Raw genomic sequence first — 18686 nt, 5'->3', positions numbered from 1 at the left:
TCTTTGGCAAATGCGACCAGTTTTCTTCTTTCCAAACGAACTTTGCTTGCGTAGCCCCACCGCGTTGGTATAGTGGCTAAGGTACTTGGCTGTTGACCCTCAGGTCGCGGGATCAAATCCCGGCAGCGGTGGCTGCACTTCCGTTGGAGGCAGAAATGTTGTAGGCCCGTGTGCTCAGATTTGGGTGCATGTTAAAGAACCCCAGGTGGTCAAAATTTCCGGAGCCCTCCACTACAGCGTCTCTCATAATCATATGGTGGTTTTGGAACGTTAAACCTCACATATCAATCAATCAGTGTAAAGAGTAGCATAGAAAGATAACTAGAGAGAAGGATATGGACAAAATACAGAAAAAGAGAAAATGTATAGACAGAATAAAGAGAAAAAAAAGGAGTTGGGAAAATGAATTGGGAAAGAGAAGAAACAGAAAAAGATTGAAAGCTTGAAAGATTGAAAAGGAGAAAGAATTATATTCAACGAGAAAAAATAAATAAACAGAAAAAGAAAGAGATGAACAAAAAGATGAAAATAGAGAGAAACGAAGAAGGACAAGTAATATATGATCCCCCTATCTAATTACTCGCTTCTTTGCCAATCTTCCAGAGTGGGTTGGAACCATGCTTTTAGGCCATCATAATTATCATTAATAGCTCCACACTTCCTTCGGGCTTAGCCCCACTCGCGCGAAGCTGCCTCAATTTTTTCTTGTTTCTTTGTTTAAAACAGAGCCTAAACCTGTCTATTTCTTTAAGCCCGATGAGCCGGTTTCGTGAGTTCGCATCAAAAACTGGTCGATTTAAACTCTCTCCAAAATCCTCGTGTCAAGTATCTCGTAAAGTTCTGCATACGCACATTGTCCCTGTGTGTTGCAAGGGTGACCGATGTCTCGCAATGGAGAGTGGCTGTCGCAGAGACATGGCAGATTATTTTTCTAGCTTTCTTGTGAACAAATGTTGTTCATAATAGAACCTTCGTGACTTACTTCGAGAAAAATACAATAACAATAAAACAATACTATTCACAATTTACTACTACACTTGGTATATTCCGGTGCAAATCCGGCATTGTCTGTCTGCTGGTGTTAAAATGTGTTCCATGCGACATGAGCTATGCGAGATGCAAGTTTTCTTTTTCCAACACCATGAATAGCGGTGGTTCCGCTGTCAGCTGTAAATTTAGACATCGGTGGCACGTCAGGCCGCGACGTCTTGTGCCCGCGCAAGACAACCGGCGAGCGGAGTGGCTGCAGTGGTTCACTGAGTGAGCCCCCAGCTCTCGGAACGATGATTGTCCCATCTGCCCACTGCTGCGCGCCAAGGTTCACCAGTGCGCCCCCGCTGACGTAAGTTGCCGAAAATTCAGGGTTGCGTCGAACCATTCCGTTTGGTAGCATGCTGAGTCTCCGGGTTGAGGAAATGATGCTCGTAAGTTGGGAAATAGCAAACTGGTTTACTAACACTTTGCAAAATAATTTACAACACAGAAATGCAAGAGTTTAGCGAGCCACGAGCTAGGTGGATGGGCCGTTAAACCATGGTATAGAGCGTCTTCTTGCCCTTCGCATCGTTCTATTACACCCTCAGTCGGGCTCCTTCTTCTGGACTGAAAACCAATTCCACAAACTACACCACCCACCGTGGCACCAGCCAATTACACACACGGTCGACCATGCTCATTGCACTCGCTGACGCAATGTTCCCCCGGTCAGTGACATTTAATGGAGGGGGGGGGGGACCCATCATGAGACAAGTTGGCTTACGGGTCGTTTGTCGATTACGCAGTCTCTCTCCTGAAGAGCAGCGAAAAATTCATGGTGACCTAATCGCTCTTGTAAAGTCCTATACGTGGCCTGCCCAAACAAGCAATTGTGGAGGAAACGTCCGCATGGGCGTTGGCTCACTGTCCATAGAAGCTTGCCGTATTCTTTCTCATTTGCGATGCTTCCAGCCGCGTGGTGCTTCTTTCAGAGAAATATCCACGGCTGTCAGGTCACGGGAACGCATCCCGGGTATGCTTCTCGTACACAGCGCGTCGTCAACGACTCAGAGTCACAACACCGCTATGAAACTTACTGGGCACCCTGCCACACTTGCTTCTGAGATGTTCATTTCAAGCACGCCTGGATATGCAGCCGAAGACGGATGTGAGCCAAGCAGGACAAACAAGTGATGACAAACTGATCGAAATATGACAGGCTCCCTCACGGACTTTAAGACCTGCAGACCAGCGAGAACTCGCCACCTGGATCCAAAGGGCAGTTGAAGTTCGCGGACTTCTGGATTCTCCCAACTCAGCATGACACCAGGCATCTCTCGGAACAGTTTGAAAAAATATAAATTAATTTCCCTCCCCCTCTCTCTGTCTCTTTCAGGATCCGCGATTTGCGGCTATCGCTTACCGCCACAAGATTACCCCAGCGATTGCCGGATATACAGTCACCGGTTATCGTTGTCTGAGAGCTTTAATTTGTCGGCAAACTTCTTGGCATTTGCATTTCATGTTGTGTTTACAAATGAGGATGTGCAGTCACCCCGGTTTCCCGAAGCCCCTTCAGGCGTAGTGCTGCATCGGACTAACACGAAGCGTGGCCTTTGCGATAGTTCCCGTGCCGATGGACGATACTTGAATACGGTGCTTATACCTCGACCCCTGAGCTCCAGCAAGGCCGACTTCTCAACGATGAAGTTGAGGAGAAAAAACACTGCTATGGAGCATGGTAACATTTAGTCGTACGCAGCTCCTTCGATGCAACGTGCCTCTTAAATTACGGCGCTAATAATTTGATAGCGTTCTCGCCTAAGCACGTACATGAATTAGCTAAACAGCATGAGGGGCTCTTCAAGTACCCGCAAATATAGCATATACGGAAAAAGGAGAGTCGACAACTATCAATACACTTAGGACCTCCCTCTCTCTCTCTCTTAGAACACAGATTCTCAGGGCCTGCTTCTGTGACCGATCATTGTTAGATCCATCTATATGCGTTCCTCCAAGAGTCTATATGATGGATTCCAAAGGACCCTATATAAATGCGATGTAGAGAAGACGTAGAGCAGTTTCATTGAAACCATGTGTTTAAGTCAGGGCTTTTTTCAGGGAGTCTCAGACCCCTCCCCACTATTTACATATTATGCGAGAAACCCCCTCACTGGAGCCTAGGAAATGCATAAATCTGAGGCAGGCAATGTTTTATTCTTGTCAGTGATGGTCAGGACATATCTTTCTCTATCGTGTCGAAAATTCCGCCATAATTTTCAGCAAAAGTCATTGCCATGTTTTCCAAAGCCTGAGGTAGAGTGAAATAAATAGTAGGTAGTATTACACAAAGGCTTGAAAAAAAAAAAAAGAAGCCTATGCCTTCATGCCACGACACAGACCAGTCCAGATAAGACAGTGTAAACAATTCGCAGCAACAGTGGAAAACACAGTGCCAATATTCTTCTCGCCAACCTTTATCGGTGAGTAAGGAAAGCTTCCGGACACTCCCAAAACGAGAAGGCCAAGCCGTTTAGGAATTGAGCAACAAGAAGGAAAAAAAAAATAACGCCTTTAGAGTTATTTGACCCACTTATATAAAACAATGGGTAAAAGAATAAGTCGCTTTTACTCACTCCACCCACCGTGCTTCTGTAAAGTGGTTGTGGCACTCGCTTATAGTCACCCGAATGTCGTGAGATCAAATCCCGTATTTCTATAGAGGCTAAATGCTAGATGCCCGTGCATCTAAATTTAGGTAACGTTAAAGAACACCACGTGCTCAAAATTTCTGGAACCCTCGCCTGCGGCGTCCCTCGTAATCATACTGTGGTTTCGGTACGTCACACAAATGAAAATATAAACGACACACAGGTGCAGACTCACTACTCTTTTTTTTAACTCACAGCTAGTTTATCGAAATAACAAAACAAAGACGTATCAACCTTAAATAGCCACAACAAGGATGATGTGTCACTGCCATTGAATAGCAGCGAAACCAGGAAACAACCCATGTTAAGGATTTCAAACGAACGATCACTGCCGCGTATAGTTAGCTGTAGCACGTGGATCGCGGGTATTCGAATTATTTGTCGGACAGACTGATAGAGGGAGCGATGATACACCCGTCTCCTTTTCGCCTGATGGGGAACACCTCTACTATCTTATGGCCTATGAATCTATTATCCTTGGAGACAACTCTGGCATCATTAAAGATGGGTTCCCAACCCGAATATTAGCAATGAGCGGGCGAATGTAAGCCCGGGGTACTAGCAAGTGATCATTCGTGATCTCTCGGTTCGACGTTACTGCACCTGCAGCTTTTCCACGTATAAGATTTCCCGCACGTTGACGATACCAGATAAATTATTCCTATCCTGCACGGTACCTATTCATTCTTATGATTAGCATGAGACTCGTTTTTGGCATCCTGCTAGCCCGTTATTTCCTTTGGCTCAGAGCTCCCGTCCCGCAGGGCAGTTTTTTTTTGTTTTGTTTTTTAAAGCTACTCTACGCGTCTAACTTTGTTCTAACGTGAGCAGTAAGCAAGAAAATCGATACCCCAGTGCTGAAATGTTCAGAGTTTGTCAAACGTAATAGGAATACGCTGATATACACGAGCAGAGAGAACAGTGTAATTCTGTAATTTACGTGGATGGCTGCATGAATCGCAATCTCTGTTTTGTGTCTAGGCATAGAACTGTATGATTATGTTCACCATAGCGAAGTACTCACTCTGACGTTTTAGGTGTTATTGACCCAAACACGAACGTCCAGAAAGCAATTTATGACCATTTAAAAGCGACAGCAAGGCCCGGCATCACGCAAGTGATTTCCTGCCTGTAAGGTAATTATTGAACGTCGGCAAGCAAACGGAGAAAACAAAGCCGCATTGTCTTTGCTCGCGATCGCTCTCGAAGGCGTCGCCAGTCCCGTCCGAAAAACTGACACGCGCGCCGTCCCGTCTAGCGCTGTGTATGCAACGGTGTTACGTGTTAGCCGCATTTAATCCTCCGGTGTTTGCCAGTTATACGTCACCTGCAGAGAGGGGGGAAAATAACGTGGCAAACGAACGGCTGCGAGGTGGCGGGGAAGGTGAACAAAGAGTAGTCGAAAACGATTACGTCGGGCTCCCAAAAAACCGGAAAGTCAGCCGGCCAGCGCGCCGTAGCATGTCCCGGCGTTATCCGGAAGACGCGATTCCGTGCGCGCAGCCCCGATGCTAAACTTAGCTGTGTGTGCGCGCGCGCGAGCGGTGGCAGCGGACGGTGCGAACACCGCTCCGCCCGTTTATTTTTGCGTGCTGCGGCGTGCTCTTGTTCGATTTCCGTCGGCCTATTAGGCGAGAGTGGTGCGCGGCTCTCTCCGCTGCTCACTTTCTCCTCTCAGTGCTTCTGCTGGCCACCGGCGGCCTAGAGGACAGGCCCGGCGTGGTGACCCAGAAGCCTGGACTCGCCGGTAGACACCCCCCCCCCCCCCCCTGCCGATCCTTTCCCCGCCGCACCAAGCACGTGTACCATGGCAGAACGTATAAAAGGCCACATCCGGCCGCATCACTGGACACAGACACAGCTTCTCCCAGTGGATATACCTCCGCGACCAAAAGCAGACGCCGGGTGAGTGGCGGGCGCACCGCGACTGACGGGCTCTCCTTCGGAGTTTGCGCCCGTCAGGCCCGGTGCCCTGGGCAAGCCTCGCAATGCCGTCACCGCTGCCACGGGATGCGCGACGTGTGAACCCCGCGAGTGCGCTACGCCTGCAGTTACCAAACGGTGGACTATGCCGCCTCGAGAAGCGTCCGAAACCGCTGTGCTAAGCGGGAAATCGTCGGCGAAGGTCCCGCATCTTGAGGACTCGAACTAACCTGTTGCCTGCATGTCATCTAGCTCGTGGAGCTAATCCAGCTAAAAAGAAGGGAAGGGTGTGTGCGGAGGACATGCGGTGACTATGCGGTGTGGTTCCGAGTGATCGACGTTAGGTAACGCTTCGAGAAGGTATAAAGGCGGCAACGTGCGCAGAAGAACTTTCGTTTATCTTTTTATCACGATCATATCGGTCGCGCATAAATTTGCTTAGCCCACGATGACACGAGGCTAATAGGCCTGCTAAAAGGTGACGTGATTGACAGATTTTATGCGATACTAGAGAACGCTCAGTTGAACCGTCGATATCTCAACTGACCGGGATGCGACGATTCTGCGAGCGCTTTTCGTTCTTATGCAGGAAGTGCGATCAAAATCTTTAACCTACAAGGCACTGTCACGTTTCGCAACCACGGATCAGCTAGCATACAATAGGAAGGTTATAGGGCGCGCAGGTTGCCACGAGCTGACTCTTACAATCTTCTTTTATACCAGGCGTCCTTATCTCGCCACGAATCTGACAGCTGTTTCAATTCAAACGGTCTATTTTTTGTGGAAACATACTGTCGTGAAATACATTATTGTATTTTAGCTGTTTTAACACTCAGCCATGTTTTTGTCGGAATTATATTTATACCCTTCATGCAAGAGCCATCCATTATTATTACAAAACTCAAGCTGAGGATATGTTCTTAGCCAAGTGTGGCAGTTGTTTCGTCTAGCGGCTATTCCTTTGCGGTAATTATCTAAACAAGGTAAAAGTTCGGGAGAAGAAGGACGCTTCAGTTATGCGAAATTATTAAACAGCGAATGTAGCTGGAGGCAACGTTGCTCCAAGCGGTCTTTGTCAGGGCAGCAACTGCCTTTTTTGGCGGCATTTCTATGTATTCCTTGCTCACACTGCTCCATCTCAAGTAGTCCAGAATGAGAAGAGTTAGATTGTGCAGGGTAAGCTTGCGTAGAAAAGCTTCTTATTGCTCTCTTCGTCATCCACTGGTGGTAGGGAGAGTGAGAAAGGCGTCTATAAAAATGCTCCAGAGGAAAGAAGTTAATCTCCTTATAAAGACAAGTCATGCTGTCAAAGCGTTGGATCCATCGACGTTACCTGTTTAATAGTGTCTCATACTTTCACCGGAACTAGTCATTCTGCAGCGTAAACAGTGTATACAGCCGTGGTGAAGCCGTCTTGCTCTCCAAGGAGAGCACACAATGCGCGCAGTTCGTGTGACAGCAAAATATGCAATTTCGCAGGCAGGCACATTGTAGTTTCGTGTTAACATTGGCCGTGAATTTTATGAGCAGCTTTAATATTGTTATCAGTTAAGGTATCATCCAGCAGCAAACTGTAAATGGGCAGTGCGGCCGCACTGGCAATGAACCAGTGTCGCGTTCTCATCCTAGTTAAGGCGGGAATTTCACTCCAGCACACACGTTTTTTTTTTTTAACAATGTGCGCACTGATTGTTTCTTGAGCACTGACGTTACAGATGCGGTGCCTTACAACACCACTCACAGATATGGTATCATACCAGGCTCTGATACTACCTCCTGTACCTCCCGCAGCATGTCTTCGCAGTTTAGGCTGGGGGCTGTAGCCCTGACTGTCCTCCTGGTGGCCTGTCTCGTACCACCCACGGAGCAGAGTCATCATAAAAAGAAGCTCAAGCTGGGCGCTGCTGTGGCCGCCGCTGTTGTGGGCAAGGTCACGCCTCTGGCCTTGGCAGCCGGAGCCGCTGGTGCATCGCTCGTTGGCAGCGCGGCCGTGTCTCACCTCATCAACTCTCACCACCACCACGGCGGCCATCACCACCACCACCACTTCGTGCCCGTCCACCACACGCACAAGGTCCACATACCTATCCCGTGAGTGCATAAATTGTTGCATAAATTCGTGCATAAATTCGTACGTAAATTGCTGGGTTATAATGTTATCGAGACCGCCACTAGACCATGGACGGTTTGTGTCAAGTGTACACATTGTGGCTTCTTTCAGTGATCAAAGAGAGTGGGATCTTTGTGCTTAATGTTTTTTGAAGGCTAATACAAGTATTACTAGCAAATAGCAACATTGTTGTAATATATTATATTATAATATAATATTTTAATACTACCCTCGACGTAAGGACCATCCTAAAATCTTGAAACGAATACCTACATTGCACTCGCCGTTCTTAGTCTTGTTGTAATGCTGGTATAGACCACAAGGAAGAAAGTTTTGAGAAGACAGTATAGCATGTTTCAAATAATGCACAACACCTAGCTGACTAGAAATCATGTATGCATAGAAGAGTACTGCAGCGGAGCATTGCCATTTGACATGTGGTCAAGTGAGCTCTAATAATGTGACTAGCAATTGCGGTGAAGGCCTGATGACGTGGATGAGGTGAGAAACCTTATGTTTTTGAACTCTCCACTCGAACAACATATGTTCTCTTGGTGTTCTAGTCTTTATCGTACTGCACCAGAGATAATAATTCGGCACAAGAGCTATTTATGATGTGTCCGCCAACTCCGAGAAAGCGGAAGCAGCGTTCAGAAAGGGATTATGCGCGACTCCTCGTACTTCAGTATCGTCCATGCACAAATGGCTGTTGTAAGAGCTCATGACTCACATCAAGGTTTGTCATAACCCGGAGTTTCACGTCTGGATATTTATACGCTGTTATCAATGAAATAATATGTCGATGCCAGAAGGAGAAAGCAACTCCAATTGTGTCCAAAAAAGACAGCCTTTAGCCACGTTTTTTCCCAAGTTTTCTGAAACCAAATGGAAGCTTAGGGCGCCCCTTTTGTCTCGTTACACTCAAAATGTGCGGACTAGCTTTCGTTGCAGCAAAATATGGAATGCATATTTTGATTACTAACACTCATTTGACGTGCTTGCGCTGAACACTAATAGTTTAAACAACAAGACATCATGATAAAGCGCAGCAACGAAATGTTGCTTATAGAAATTGCCCGTAATTTAGGGGACACAACTTTTATAAAACTAGGCTTAAAATACAAGTATTTCTCTCTCTATGAGTAATCACAAACTCTCTCAATACATCCATTACAGTTCACCAGTTCTTCGCAAAATTATTAGTCTTAGCATTACTCGTGCATGGAAACTGTGTTTTTGACGCTCTGGCATATGCGCTCGTATAACAGATCATGCCCGATGGAATCTCCAAATGCTACGTTCCTTTCTTGCTTGAATTTATTTCGTTGCTGTTGAGCATAGGCATGTGTAAATTGACTATTGTATAGGTGAAGTTGGCACATGCAGCATTAAGCAATCTTCATTACATCGTGTGCCCTATTCTCTAACATAAATCGGCAGCAGCCCTTGTGAGCGCACTCTGCCGTTCGGTTACGGCACAAGTGGAAAAGCCACCTTTCCGTGTTCACGATGTGTGGGCACGTGCTTCTCACGCATTGTGTGCGGTCTGGGCCCATGATGCTCCTCATTATTAATTGAAGTGAAATCCTTGTATATCTAGTGACATCGAGCCAGAAACCGGCGTGTCGTACAAAGGTCACATGACCACCCTGCGCCTTCGTAGATCGAGGCGTACAAGCTGCGCGTTCACTTCGTCTTTGTGATGTTCGCTTCATTTTAAAAAAAATCGCTTAATATAAGGTGAACGGCAAAATAGCCCCCCCCCCCCCCCACCTCGTATGGTTTTTGCCTACACATCGCCTTAGGTGAATGCATATGGGACACTGCGAGTTTCTCTTTTTTTTCGTTTCTTGAATAATGACGAACTAAACTCTCTAAATTCTCTCTAAAACTCTCTTTACAGTGAGACCGAAAGAGCAGCTGGAAATGTGTCATGATACTCCGATTCTCCTTGAAACTGTCCTTTGTAGCAACGCGAGGCCACTGATGTTAGTAAAAATATCATGAGGCGAAATCATTACCGTGAGCAAGCGTGCGTGCAAAAATATCTTACATTTATAAACGCCGTGCTCACAGGAAATTTTTTAGTGAGAAATACGGAAAAGGAGGGTCTAGTATTTTGTAGATCAATGATCTATAACTGGCTAGCACGCAGGCAAAATCACACTACTGCCAGAACTGGACAGTTCTCAGAGCAAATGTTATGAGGTGCATAGAAGAAGCTGAAGAATATCATTAAAAGATGCAGCAACCTCATGAGAAACGTTCGCGTCGTATAATTGTAAACGCCACGAAATACTACACTGAAAAAGGGCTTGTTGCTTAGCAAACTGGTGTCACTTGACTATTCATTTCTTAGCGGTACGAAAAGAAGCCACCGAAAAACGAGCATAGTTCTTGTGTGTAGTATGTTTTTGTGTGTTGTTCATTTCGCGCCGTTAAGCAGGACGCATATATATGCCAAGAGACGATGGTCATAGAACAGTGATGTGCAATAGTAATATTTTTTGAAGTACTGTGCTTTGGGTGAGCCCAATCAAGTAGTGGATCAACAATGAAAGCATAGGTATGGATGAACCACATGGACACGTTCGATCGAAAGGAATTCCTGCGCTAGGTGACTGACTGCTTAGCCTTGAGGTTCCGTATCATATCTCCTCCAGTAAACACGTCAGTCAATATCTGTGGACTTGTCTCGTGTGAAGTTTCCGTCCTAACACCAACAACACATTGTTCCCGATCGTCGTGAAAGCCTCCTCTTGTCAGCGCCGTCCTTTGGAAGCTGCGCTTTCACCACGAAGCTCCCCTGACACGCTTTATGACGCAAGTGAAGGGAATTACATTATGTGAACTCCAGGAGATGTCGTCCCTGTGTGATTGAGTTTTAAAAAAAGAAATCACCCATGTAAGTCAGAGTCTGGCGTCCGTCGTAATTTCCTTGCTATATCCTCGTGCATCTAGTGGCTACCCTAGAAAACTCAGTCTGAATTTTTCTGATCACTAGGAAAAAAGTACGCTGGTAATCACAATGGTAGGCTAAATGTACGACTAACGAATTAAAGGTGAAAATTGGTTCCAATCTTCCTCTCTTTTATTACCTGTTTTTTTTTCGTGAGTCTCAATTTCAAACATCTTCAACATCATCATCATTCTCTGCCTTTCTATACTTGCCCAACGCTGAGAGCAGGGGGCCGAGCTAACAGCGTTTACCTTGCAATAAATATTCGTTCCACTATTCTTCCTGTAGGCGATCTTTGTTTCTTCTTTTTCCAGTACCTGTTTGCTTTAAATGTCTGGGCGTCGGGTTCTAAAGATATTTGTATTTGCACAGTGTTCGATATTGCTAAACTCGCTCCGCAAAAAAAAAAAGGTATCTGATCAAACGAGCCATCGGCCATACTATGTTGAATGCACCGGTTCTCGTCCTCATCAAACACAGGAAACAGTTAGCAATCTATTTATATATCGCACCGCTTCTGGCTCACAGTGCGTCTTTTCATAAACGGCAGCATAACGATTAGCGGAATGTTATACATAGGTGCTTTTCCTCCTCTGTATACTCATTTACCTACTTCCTTTTCCTCTATTATATCAGCCATAAACAGGCTATAGCTTCCTCAAACCGCTTTCATCGCTCTCTTATCTATTGCGCTGACCACGGTTCGGCAATTTTCCTTTTACTACGTAATTGCTGGAGTATTTCGTTCACTCGTTTATCACTGTGGGCCTGGCCCTATACATCACTATAGCTCCAAAGCTAGTGACACAAATTCAGGACCATTCAGAACCCCTTGCTAGTCACGGCACTGCATAGCGAATATCTTTTCAAGCATATTATTTATTTAAAGAATAAAAATCGCCACTATATTTCGGTGTTTGATTAATCTAGCGTGAAAATGGCCCATTCACATGTAAACACACCCACACATTTGCCCGACCAACACACGTGTTTTGATTGTGTGAATGTGTGGGTACATGGTTGAGTGCGTGAATGAGCCATTCTTGCGCTCGACTAATTTTATACCAAAATGAATTACCAATTAGCCCAAAAACAAGTTCTTTTGATTACCATACGTTCCATACTCTTCAAAGTGGATGCTTCCCGCTAACAACCCCGTAATCTGAAAATTGCTCTTTGTGAGAAGTCAAGCTCTGCCATACAATTGAAAAGCATTGAAATGGACAATTAAAGGTACTCAAATCTTTTGAATAATGACTCAGTTTTAACGAAGTTTTGAAACCTCACGGTTTCGAAATTGTTTTTCTTGAACACTGTAAACGGAGTCTCGGGAAAGCGGGGAATGAGAAGCTGAAGTTTTAATAACTATATACGTACGTTTCAGTGTTGCGCGACAGCACACACTTGCGTTGGTGAACGTGTCAGCCTCTTCATGCGAAGAAAAAAAAATGGCTATAATGTACGCGGCAGGCTATATGACCCTTCTTCATGTTAGACATTCAATAATTCATATGACGCTCGCTGGTTACTAGGTCCGAAACACGAGCTAATCATTTGTATTCCTCGGAATAAAGCTGTTACAGACTTAGCGAATCTCGTTAATGCCACTGTGTTCACCCGTGCCCGATAAATAAATGAATAAATAAATAAATAAATAAATAAATAAATAAACCTTGAGAGGTATTTTTTAGGCCACAAGAATTGCGACCTTATTATGAGGCACACCGGACTCCGGATTAATTTGGACGACCAGGGGTTCTTTAACGTGGACCTACCAGGTGTCCCAGCTAACTTGTGCCAAACGTTGAAAAACGCAATATTAGAGGCAAGCGAGTGAAATCAACTGCGTATTGCTGACAGCAACATTGCGCACTATAGAATTTTTTTGTTTTGTGAGTAATTCACTTGTTAGTTCAGATTATTTACCTGAAATGTAAAAAAAATATTGAGTGTAGGCATAAAATAGGATTTCCGAAGTAGGACAGTGTTTTCATAAACCCCCATCACATTATTTGCGATAAAGAAGACCTCACGTGCACCATTGTTTCCAAGCTGAAAGGAAGGCCGATGAAATACAAAAAAGAAGAAAAACACTTGACTAGCGGGGTTTCAGCGAAAGAAATTCGATGCGGCCACGTCTCATCGGCTCCGTTGCAGCGGTGGGCCATTAGGTTGGCGGTAGTTCCTAAGCCCTCGCTCAGCTACAACTTGCACCGTCACGTGTACTAACCGGTTGATGCAGGCCAAGAAGCCATCGCCAACTTATCGGCCTACTGCTGCAACAATGCCGGCGTGACGCGGCCGCATCAAATTTCTTTCGCGGAAACCCTGCTAGTCACGCGTTTTTTTTTTTTTCATGCGGAGCATGTTATACTAGGGGCTAGTCATGCGCCGTCGCCGTCCGCAGCCTCCCCCTCTCCTCCTCCAGCCATCTGGGCATCACTTCCTTCTTTCAACACAGCGCGCGCTGCGCTCGCTTCTCCCCTCCGTGCGTGCGTGACCTTTGGTTTTACGTGCGCCAGCTGTATGCTAACGCGCGCATGTGCAGGCTTGGGCCAGCGCTCGCTATAAACCGAGTGTCGGAGCACGCCGCCCTTCGTCGGTTGGTGTGTGCGGTCGCTCCACGTCCGATGTCGCTGGTGAAAATGTATGCTAACGAATCTGCAAACACACTTACTGATGTCCCTTCCAATAGCGTCAGCTAATGTGTTGGCGGAACCGCAAGCAAATTCTGAAGACGCTTAGTCCGTGGACAAGGCCGCGCTGAAAAGAGCTCGCGATGCGCAACGCAAACGTCGGCGTCGAGCGGAAGATCCCCATCTCCGAGAACGTGAAGCAGCGGCGAGAAGTCAACGTCGAGCGGAAGATTCCCAGCTTCTAGAACGCAAATTACAAATTACAAACCACATTTATCGCAGTTCAAAATATATGATCCGCATGCTAACCAGTGTTCCGACTCTGGAAACTGCGGTCATTTTTTATTCTCATTTCTTCCTTTTCTTTTTTTGAGTGTGTATTTTGTGGGTCTTTCTTGTAGCTTGAAAATAAAAAAAATGCTACGCGTGAGAGAGTTTATCGCAGATAATGCGATGGGGGTTTCTAAAGACACTCTCGTACTTTGGAAATCTCAATGCTTGCCTAAATTGAACATTCAACAATTTAGTTAAAGAGATCTAAGTAACAAATTAATTACAAAAAAACAATATCTGTAGCGGAAAAAGTGGCTGTCAGCAATATGCAATTTATTTCACTTGCTTGTTTGGCTGCATTTCCGATGGAGGCGGAAATGTTGTAGGCCCGTGTGCTCAGATTTGGGTGCACATTAAAGAACCCCAGGTGGTCGAAATTTCTGGAGCCCTTCACTACGGCGTCTCTCATAATCATATGGTGGTTTGGGACGTTCAACCCCACAAATCAATCAAATCAATCAATCAATCACTTGCTTGTTTCAATACTGCAATTTCGAACCCTCGCCACAAGTTAGCTGGAACACCTGGCATATAACTAAGCATACGGGTTTTCTTCGTACTTCGCAGCCTTAGAAATGTGGCTGCAATGGTCGGAAATGGAACCCGCTCTTTCGAGCTTATCAATGAGACTCCTTGTGGGCTGAACTATCACGGCGGGTACGAGATTTTTTAACGCACATGTTAGATAACACGACCGTTTTAGCAATTAACATTAGTCAAAATGCGGCTGGCGCATTCACAAAACTGCACAGCTAAGCATACCCGCGGAACGCAGGTTCCACATTCACTCGCACAGCGATCACCACCACCATCATGGCCTGGTCGACTTCGGCTACGCGGATCACGGATTTGGTCACGGTCACGGTCACGGCTTCTTCGCTGACTACGGTCACGGCTTCGGCGGTGGCCTGGTGGGCGGGTTCGGCTACGGTGGACACGGAGACTACGATGGCTGGTGGTGACCTCCCGGACACAACTAAGGGCCTCAATACACGACCGACGTCCCGCCCCTGCGTAGCATCATATAGTCACTGGGAAAATGAAAGGGCAAAAAAAAAATGTCGCGGACATCGCTACAATTTGCACGAAAACGCTGCCACAGAATCATCGGGCACGGGGAATCATTGGGAGTTAACGAGTGCCGCGAAAGCCTCAACTTTTTTATCAAAGGAAGAATTGATTCATATAAAGCTATAGCATACAAAGGCCATGAATGATGGAAAGAGAAAAGAACTATAGAATGAACGCTGAGGAGTTCAGTCCAGTCTTATGAGGTCTGTCGTGGTCAAATTTACGTAAATTAGGCGGCGAGGTGTTGCGTAGAACACCACTCGGCTGCCGGAAGGCATGGCCGTAGGTCAAGACGCCGTGAATGGTCTATAGCTGCGGATCTCTTGAAAACTTTTCCCAGTGACTCTAGGCTGCTCCACCTTAGCAGCAGACGCGCTTGGACGGGACGGTTCGGGGAGGCTAGTAGGGCCGGAAGGCAGTAATTTTAGCAGTTGGAGTCTTAGCTGTCTGAGAGTGAGGGCGCTGTGCGGCGCGTCGGTGCCGTTTGGAAGCAAGGAATCAGTGTGGTCTTGGGTGGCACTGTGCTGAATGTGTCTATTACGGTTGTTTGTCTCGCGTCATCCTCTCCGTAACATGCGTGTGTGTTGTTGTCACATTGCCACTCAGGTGAATATATTAGCAAAAACCAGGCTGTAAATACTTGTACATAACACATTTCTTTGGTTTCAGTATATATAAATAAGGCCCTTATGCGTATCGTCGTGACATTTACATACTTTTTTTTCGTCTTCCTAACCAAATAATAAAAAGCAAAAGATTAATACTTTCTCACATCATTTCTGTACCCCTGGGCATGTTTTTTGTCACTGTCTTTGTGTGTTTTCGTGCTGTTATTTAGTGTCTTACAAACAACAGTGTTCTCGCAGAGTGATTGTGCACTGCTTACACTTGTAGGATTTTTTTTGTTTTGAATATATAAACCTTGTCTGCAAGAAGTGTATGGAGAATTCGCATTAATTGTCACTAGCCGTTTACGCTTAAGAATACGAGTGGCTGGCATTGTATACAAAACGCAACACTTTGTTCACTCCTTGTGCTCTTAGTGATTTTTTTCTTTGCAATACTTTTGTTACAAAAAGTTGTTATGGTTTACAAATGTACTGCTTTTCACGCGCGGAAAGAAAAAAAATATTGGCTCGTCACAAATACTCCTGACTCTTGTTTTATGATGTGAAGTTTGTGCCACTTGTGTAACCATTTCTTTGTGTGTCATTATCTGTGAAGCCCTGTCTTTTGTGATCCCATTCAATAGTGACCTGCTTAGTCAATAAAGGAAATATCTCTTTCTCCTTTTATTTTTTTTCGGGTCATCAAGCCCTTGTTATTTGTTGTTAAGTGTTTTAAACTACCTTGGTGCGTAATTGTGACATTTTTTTTTTCAAAAAGCAAAAAGACTCAGAAAAAGCTTTCACAAACTTAAATGCGTATCGCCTTTGCACCAAATTGCGCAAGCTGTCTCACACGCACGACAAGGTTCAGGAGGAACGGAATGGACATTTTCCACAGTATACGGTGGTATACAACCAAAGGTACGAACACACACTCTTAAAAAAGTTTGTAAAAAGCTTGTAACCACGAGCAAAAAGTTAGTAACAGCAGGTGTCACTAACTTTCTGAGGCCATCACCAACTTTTCATTGACCTTCTTACTACTTACGTAAGAAGACGCTTAAAGGCTGCAATGGTTGCTTACCTTTTGCGCACCGTTGCTAACTTTTAGTGAAGTTGTTGAACAAACCTTGGAGGTTATTATTACGAGCGTCTAACAACCTATTTACTAGCACAGGGATGCATTCAAGTTCATTGAGGCAATATTTGTAAGCTTAGCACCCAGCCTTGGGTCTTGTATATTAGGTCTTGTTGAGGTGGTATTGTGCAAAATAGACATAACTTGTTGTTTGTCTTTACATGCTTGATTAAAAGTTCCACGCTACATTACCTCTCCCACATAAAAAATTCTACGCTATATAAATAAAGGCGCCTAGCCAAAACTATTCATCCTACAGAATAGTCGCCCACCGGCACCAGCTGCGTTCCCCAAAAAGAGGGCTTTAAATACTCCTGCAACTGTTTAGGAACTGTAAGTGTCGCGTAGACTTGCGCGTGTGTGTTGTTCTCATTTATGACGTTATGTGCGTAAATACTCAGCGATACATCGAAATGTTGACGCTTGCGAATTAGACCGCTATAAAACGGCTGATTCGTGAGGTGAAATGATTGTGACTAGTACTCTTCATTTAGTAACCGTTACCACCTACGTTAGTAGCCGTTACTAACTGCGTTATTAACGTTGGATGTAGTAACGGTGGAGGTATAGCCATGGTTACTAAACTCCCCTTTACTAACTTCACTTACTAACCGGTTAGTAACATATGTGACAAATTGTTAGTAACGCGAAGTTAATAAGTACTGCAACCTTTTTTTTTAAGAGTGCATGTTTTGATTCAACCAGCCACCACCTTTTCCATAGTCAAACAAGAACTGTCTCTTCGCTTATGTTGAATAAACGCTCACCCCCTTCCCCTGAAACCCGGAGTCTGTACTTTCTTTTCATGTTTTGGCCTAACGTGCACCTCTCGTTGTAAATAAAATGTATCGCTTTCTCTTGTTGATTATCTAGGGACCTTAATTCGGCATAAGGTCCCTAGATGAAGCAAGTTTTCAAGGTAGCGATACCTTTCCCATTTCTCATCACCTATGTCCCTGAAGTACCCCCCTAGAAGCTTCAAACCTTTCATGAAAAAGCAAATGTTTGGGTTCAGTTGCTACGGTGAATAGATGCAGATGAAACAAAATGGAACGAAATGAGTCAGAGAATAAACGGTTGCCTTCATAAACATATACGGTACAACACAAGAGCAAGCGGTATATGCGTTACCCAACTGGCAACGTTTTGAAATTCTATGTTTCACACCATTAGCCATGGCGTCTGGCGTCTTGCATTGTCGTTCGTCCAGTTCTCCGAATATTCTCAAACACTTCTCCGAATGTGTTTTGTGTGTGCTGTGACACAGTGAACGGGCTTCTTGCTGGATCCTCTCAGTGGCCACAGGGCGTGACGTTGTGACGATTGATTACAGCCGGCTTGTGCACACGCAAGAAAAAACTACGGCCAGACTGGTAGGAACCACGGAGTCCTTCCTCCATGGGTACAAACGCTTGGCTAGCAGCACTTCGATAACGGTTTTTTTTTGAATGTGCCCGTTTGGACAATCGCGATGCCAAATGATTCTGATGTCATGCTCGGAAATTCCTGAAAAGTGAGAGTTCTACTGGTGAGGTGTCTCGAAGCAGCGCGTTTCGGCTCAAGCGTGTACTGGTCAAGCGTGAAAAGTTTCTGACGGTGGGTTGGTTAAAACCTCCAGCTGGTGTGTATACGTGCATACACACAAGTATATTTACCAACTGGCACAAGTATTTGTACCCACGGAAGCAAGGCCAATGTATCTTGCTTCATGAAGGTGCGTGTTCGAAAATTAGTTGAGCTCTAGTCTGTGCAAACCATATATACCTGGCAGGTTTTTGAGAACACAATAAATATATCACAATTTGCACGCCATCCAGACCAAGCTTTATGGGAACATATATTGAATTCACGTGTTTTTACATTCAAATGCGCAATAAGGGAATAAGCGGCGCGGCTTGGGGATCGCTTAGCGATGTTTTACATGTGCTAGAATTATATACAGCCACAAATCGAGATTAACCTCATGGTATGTAGTGGCACCTAATCTCTGTTTAGTTAGCCATAGTTAACTTCACTGCGAGGAAGGAGAGATATGGTATTTGGACATAATTCTAGTCAATTGCACAATAGTTGAGCATGAACAGCGCCTCCTGTATAGCCGCTGGCATGAATTAAATTTTTGCCACATCGTATGTTTTTATTCACACATACTGTTACTGTTACTTCAGAATGATGGGCGTACTGTTACTGCAGAATGGTGTCTGATGTTTCATAGCACGAAA

The 18686-nt window shown here is 45.1% G+C and overlaps 1 protein-coding gene across 1 annotated transcript; it reads left to right on the top strand.

The window, feature by feature from the left end:
- Positions 1-5464: 5464 nt before the first annotated feature.
- Positions 5465-16013, top strand: LOC119176737 (uncharacterized). Its single transcript, XM_037428096.2, has 3 exons — positions 5465-5591; positions 7401-7700; positions 14423-16013. The coding sequence occupies exons 1-3, from the start codon at positions 5494-5496 to the stop codon at positions 14607-14609; spliced, it is 585 nt and encodes a 194-aa protein (XP_037283993.2). The 5' UTR covers positions 5465-5493; the 3' UTR covers positions 14610-16013.
- Positions 16014-18686: the final 2673 nt, after the last annotated feature.

The sequence above is a fragment of the Rhipicephalus microplus genome, chromosome X, assembly GCF_043290135.1.
Source record: "Rhipicephalus microplus isolate Deutch F79 chromosome X, USDA_Rmic, whole genome shotgun sequence".
Lineage (NCBI taxonomy): Eukaryota > Metazoa > Arthropoda > Arachnida > Ixodida > Ixodidae > Rhipicephalus > Rhipicephalus microplus.
This window is presented reverse-complemented; position numbering and strand designations above follow the sequence as displayed.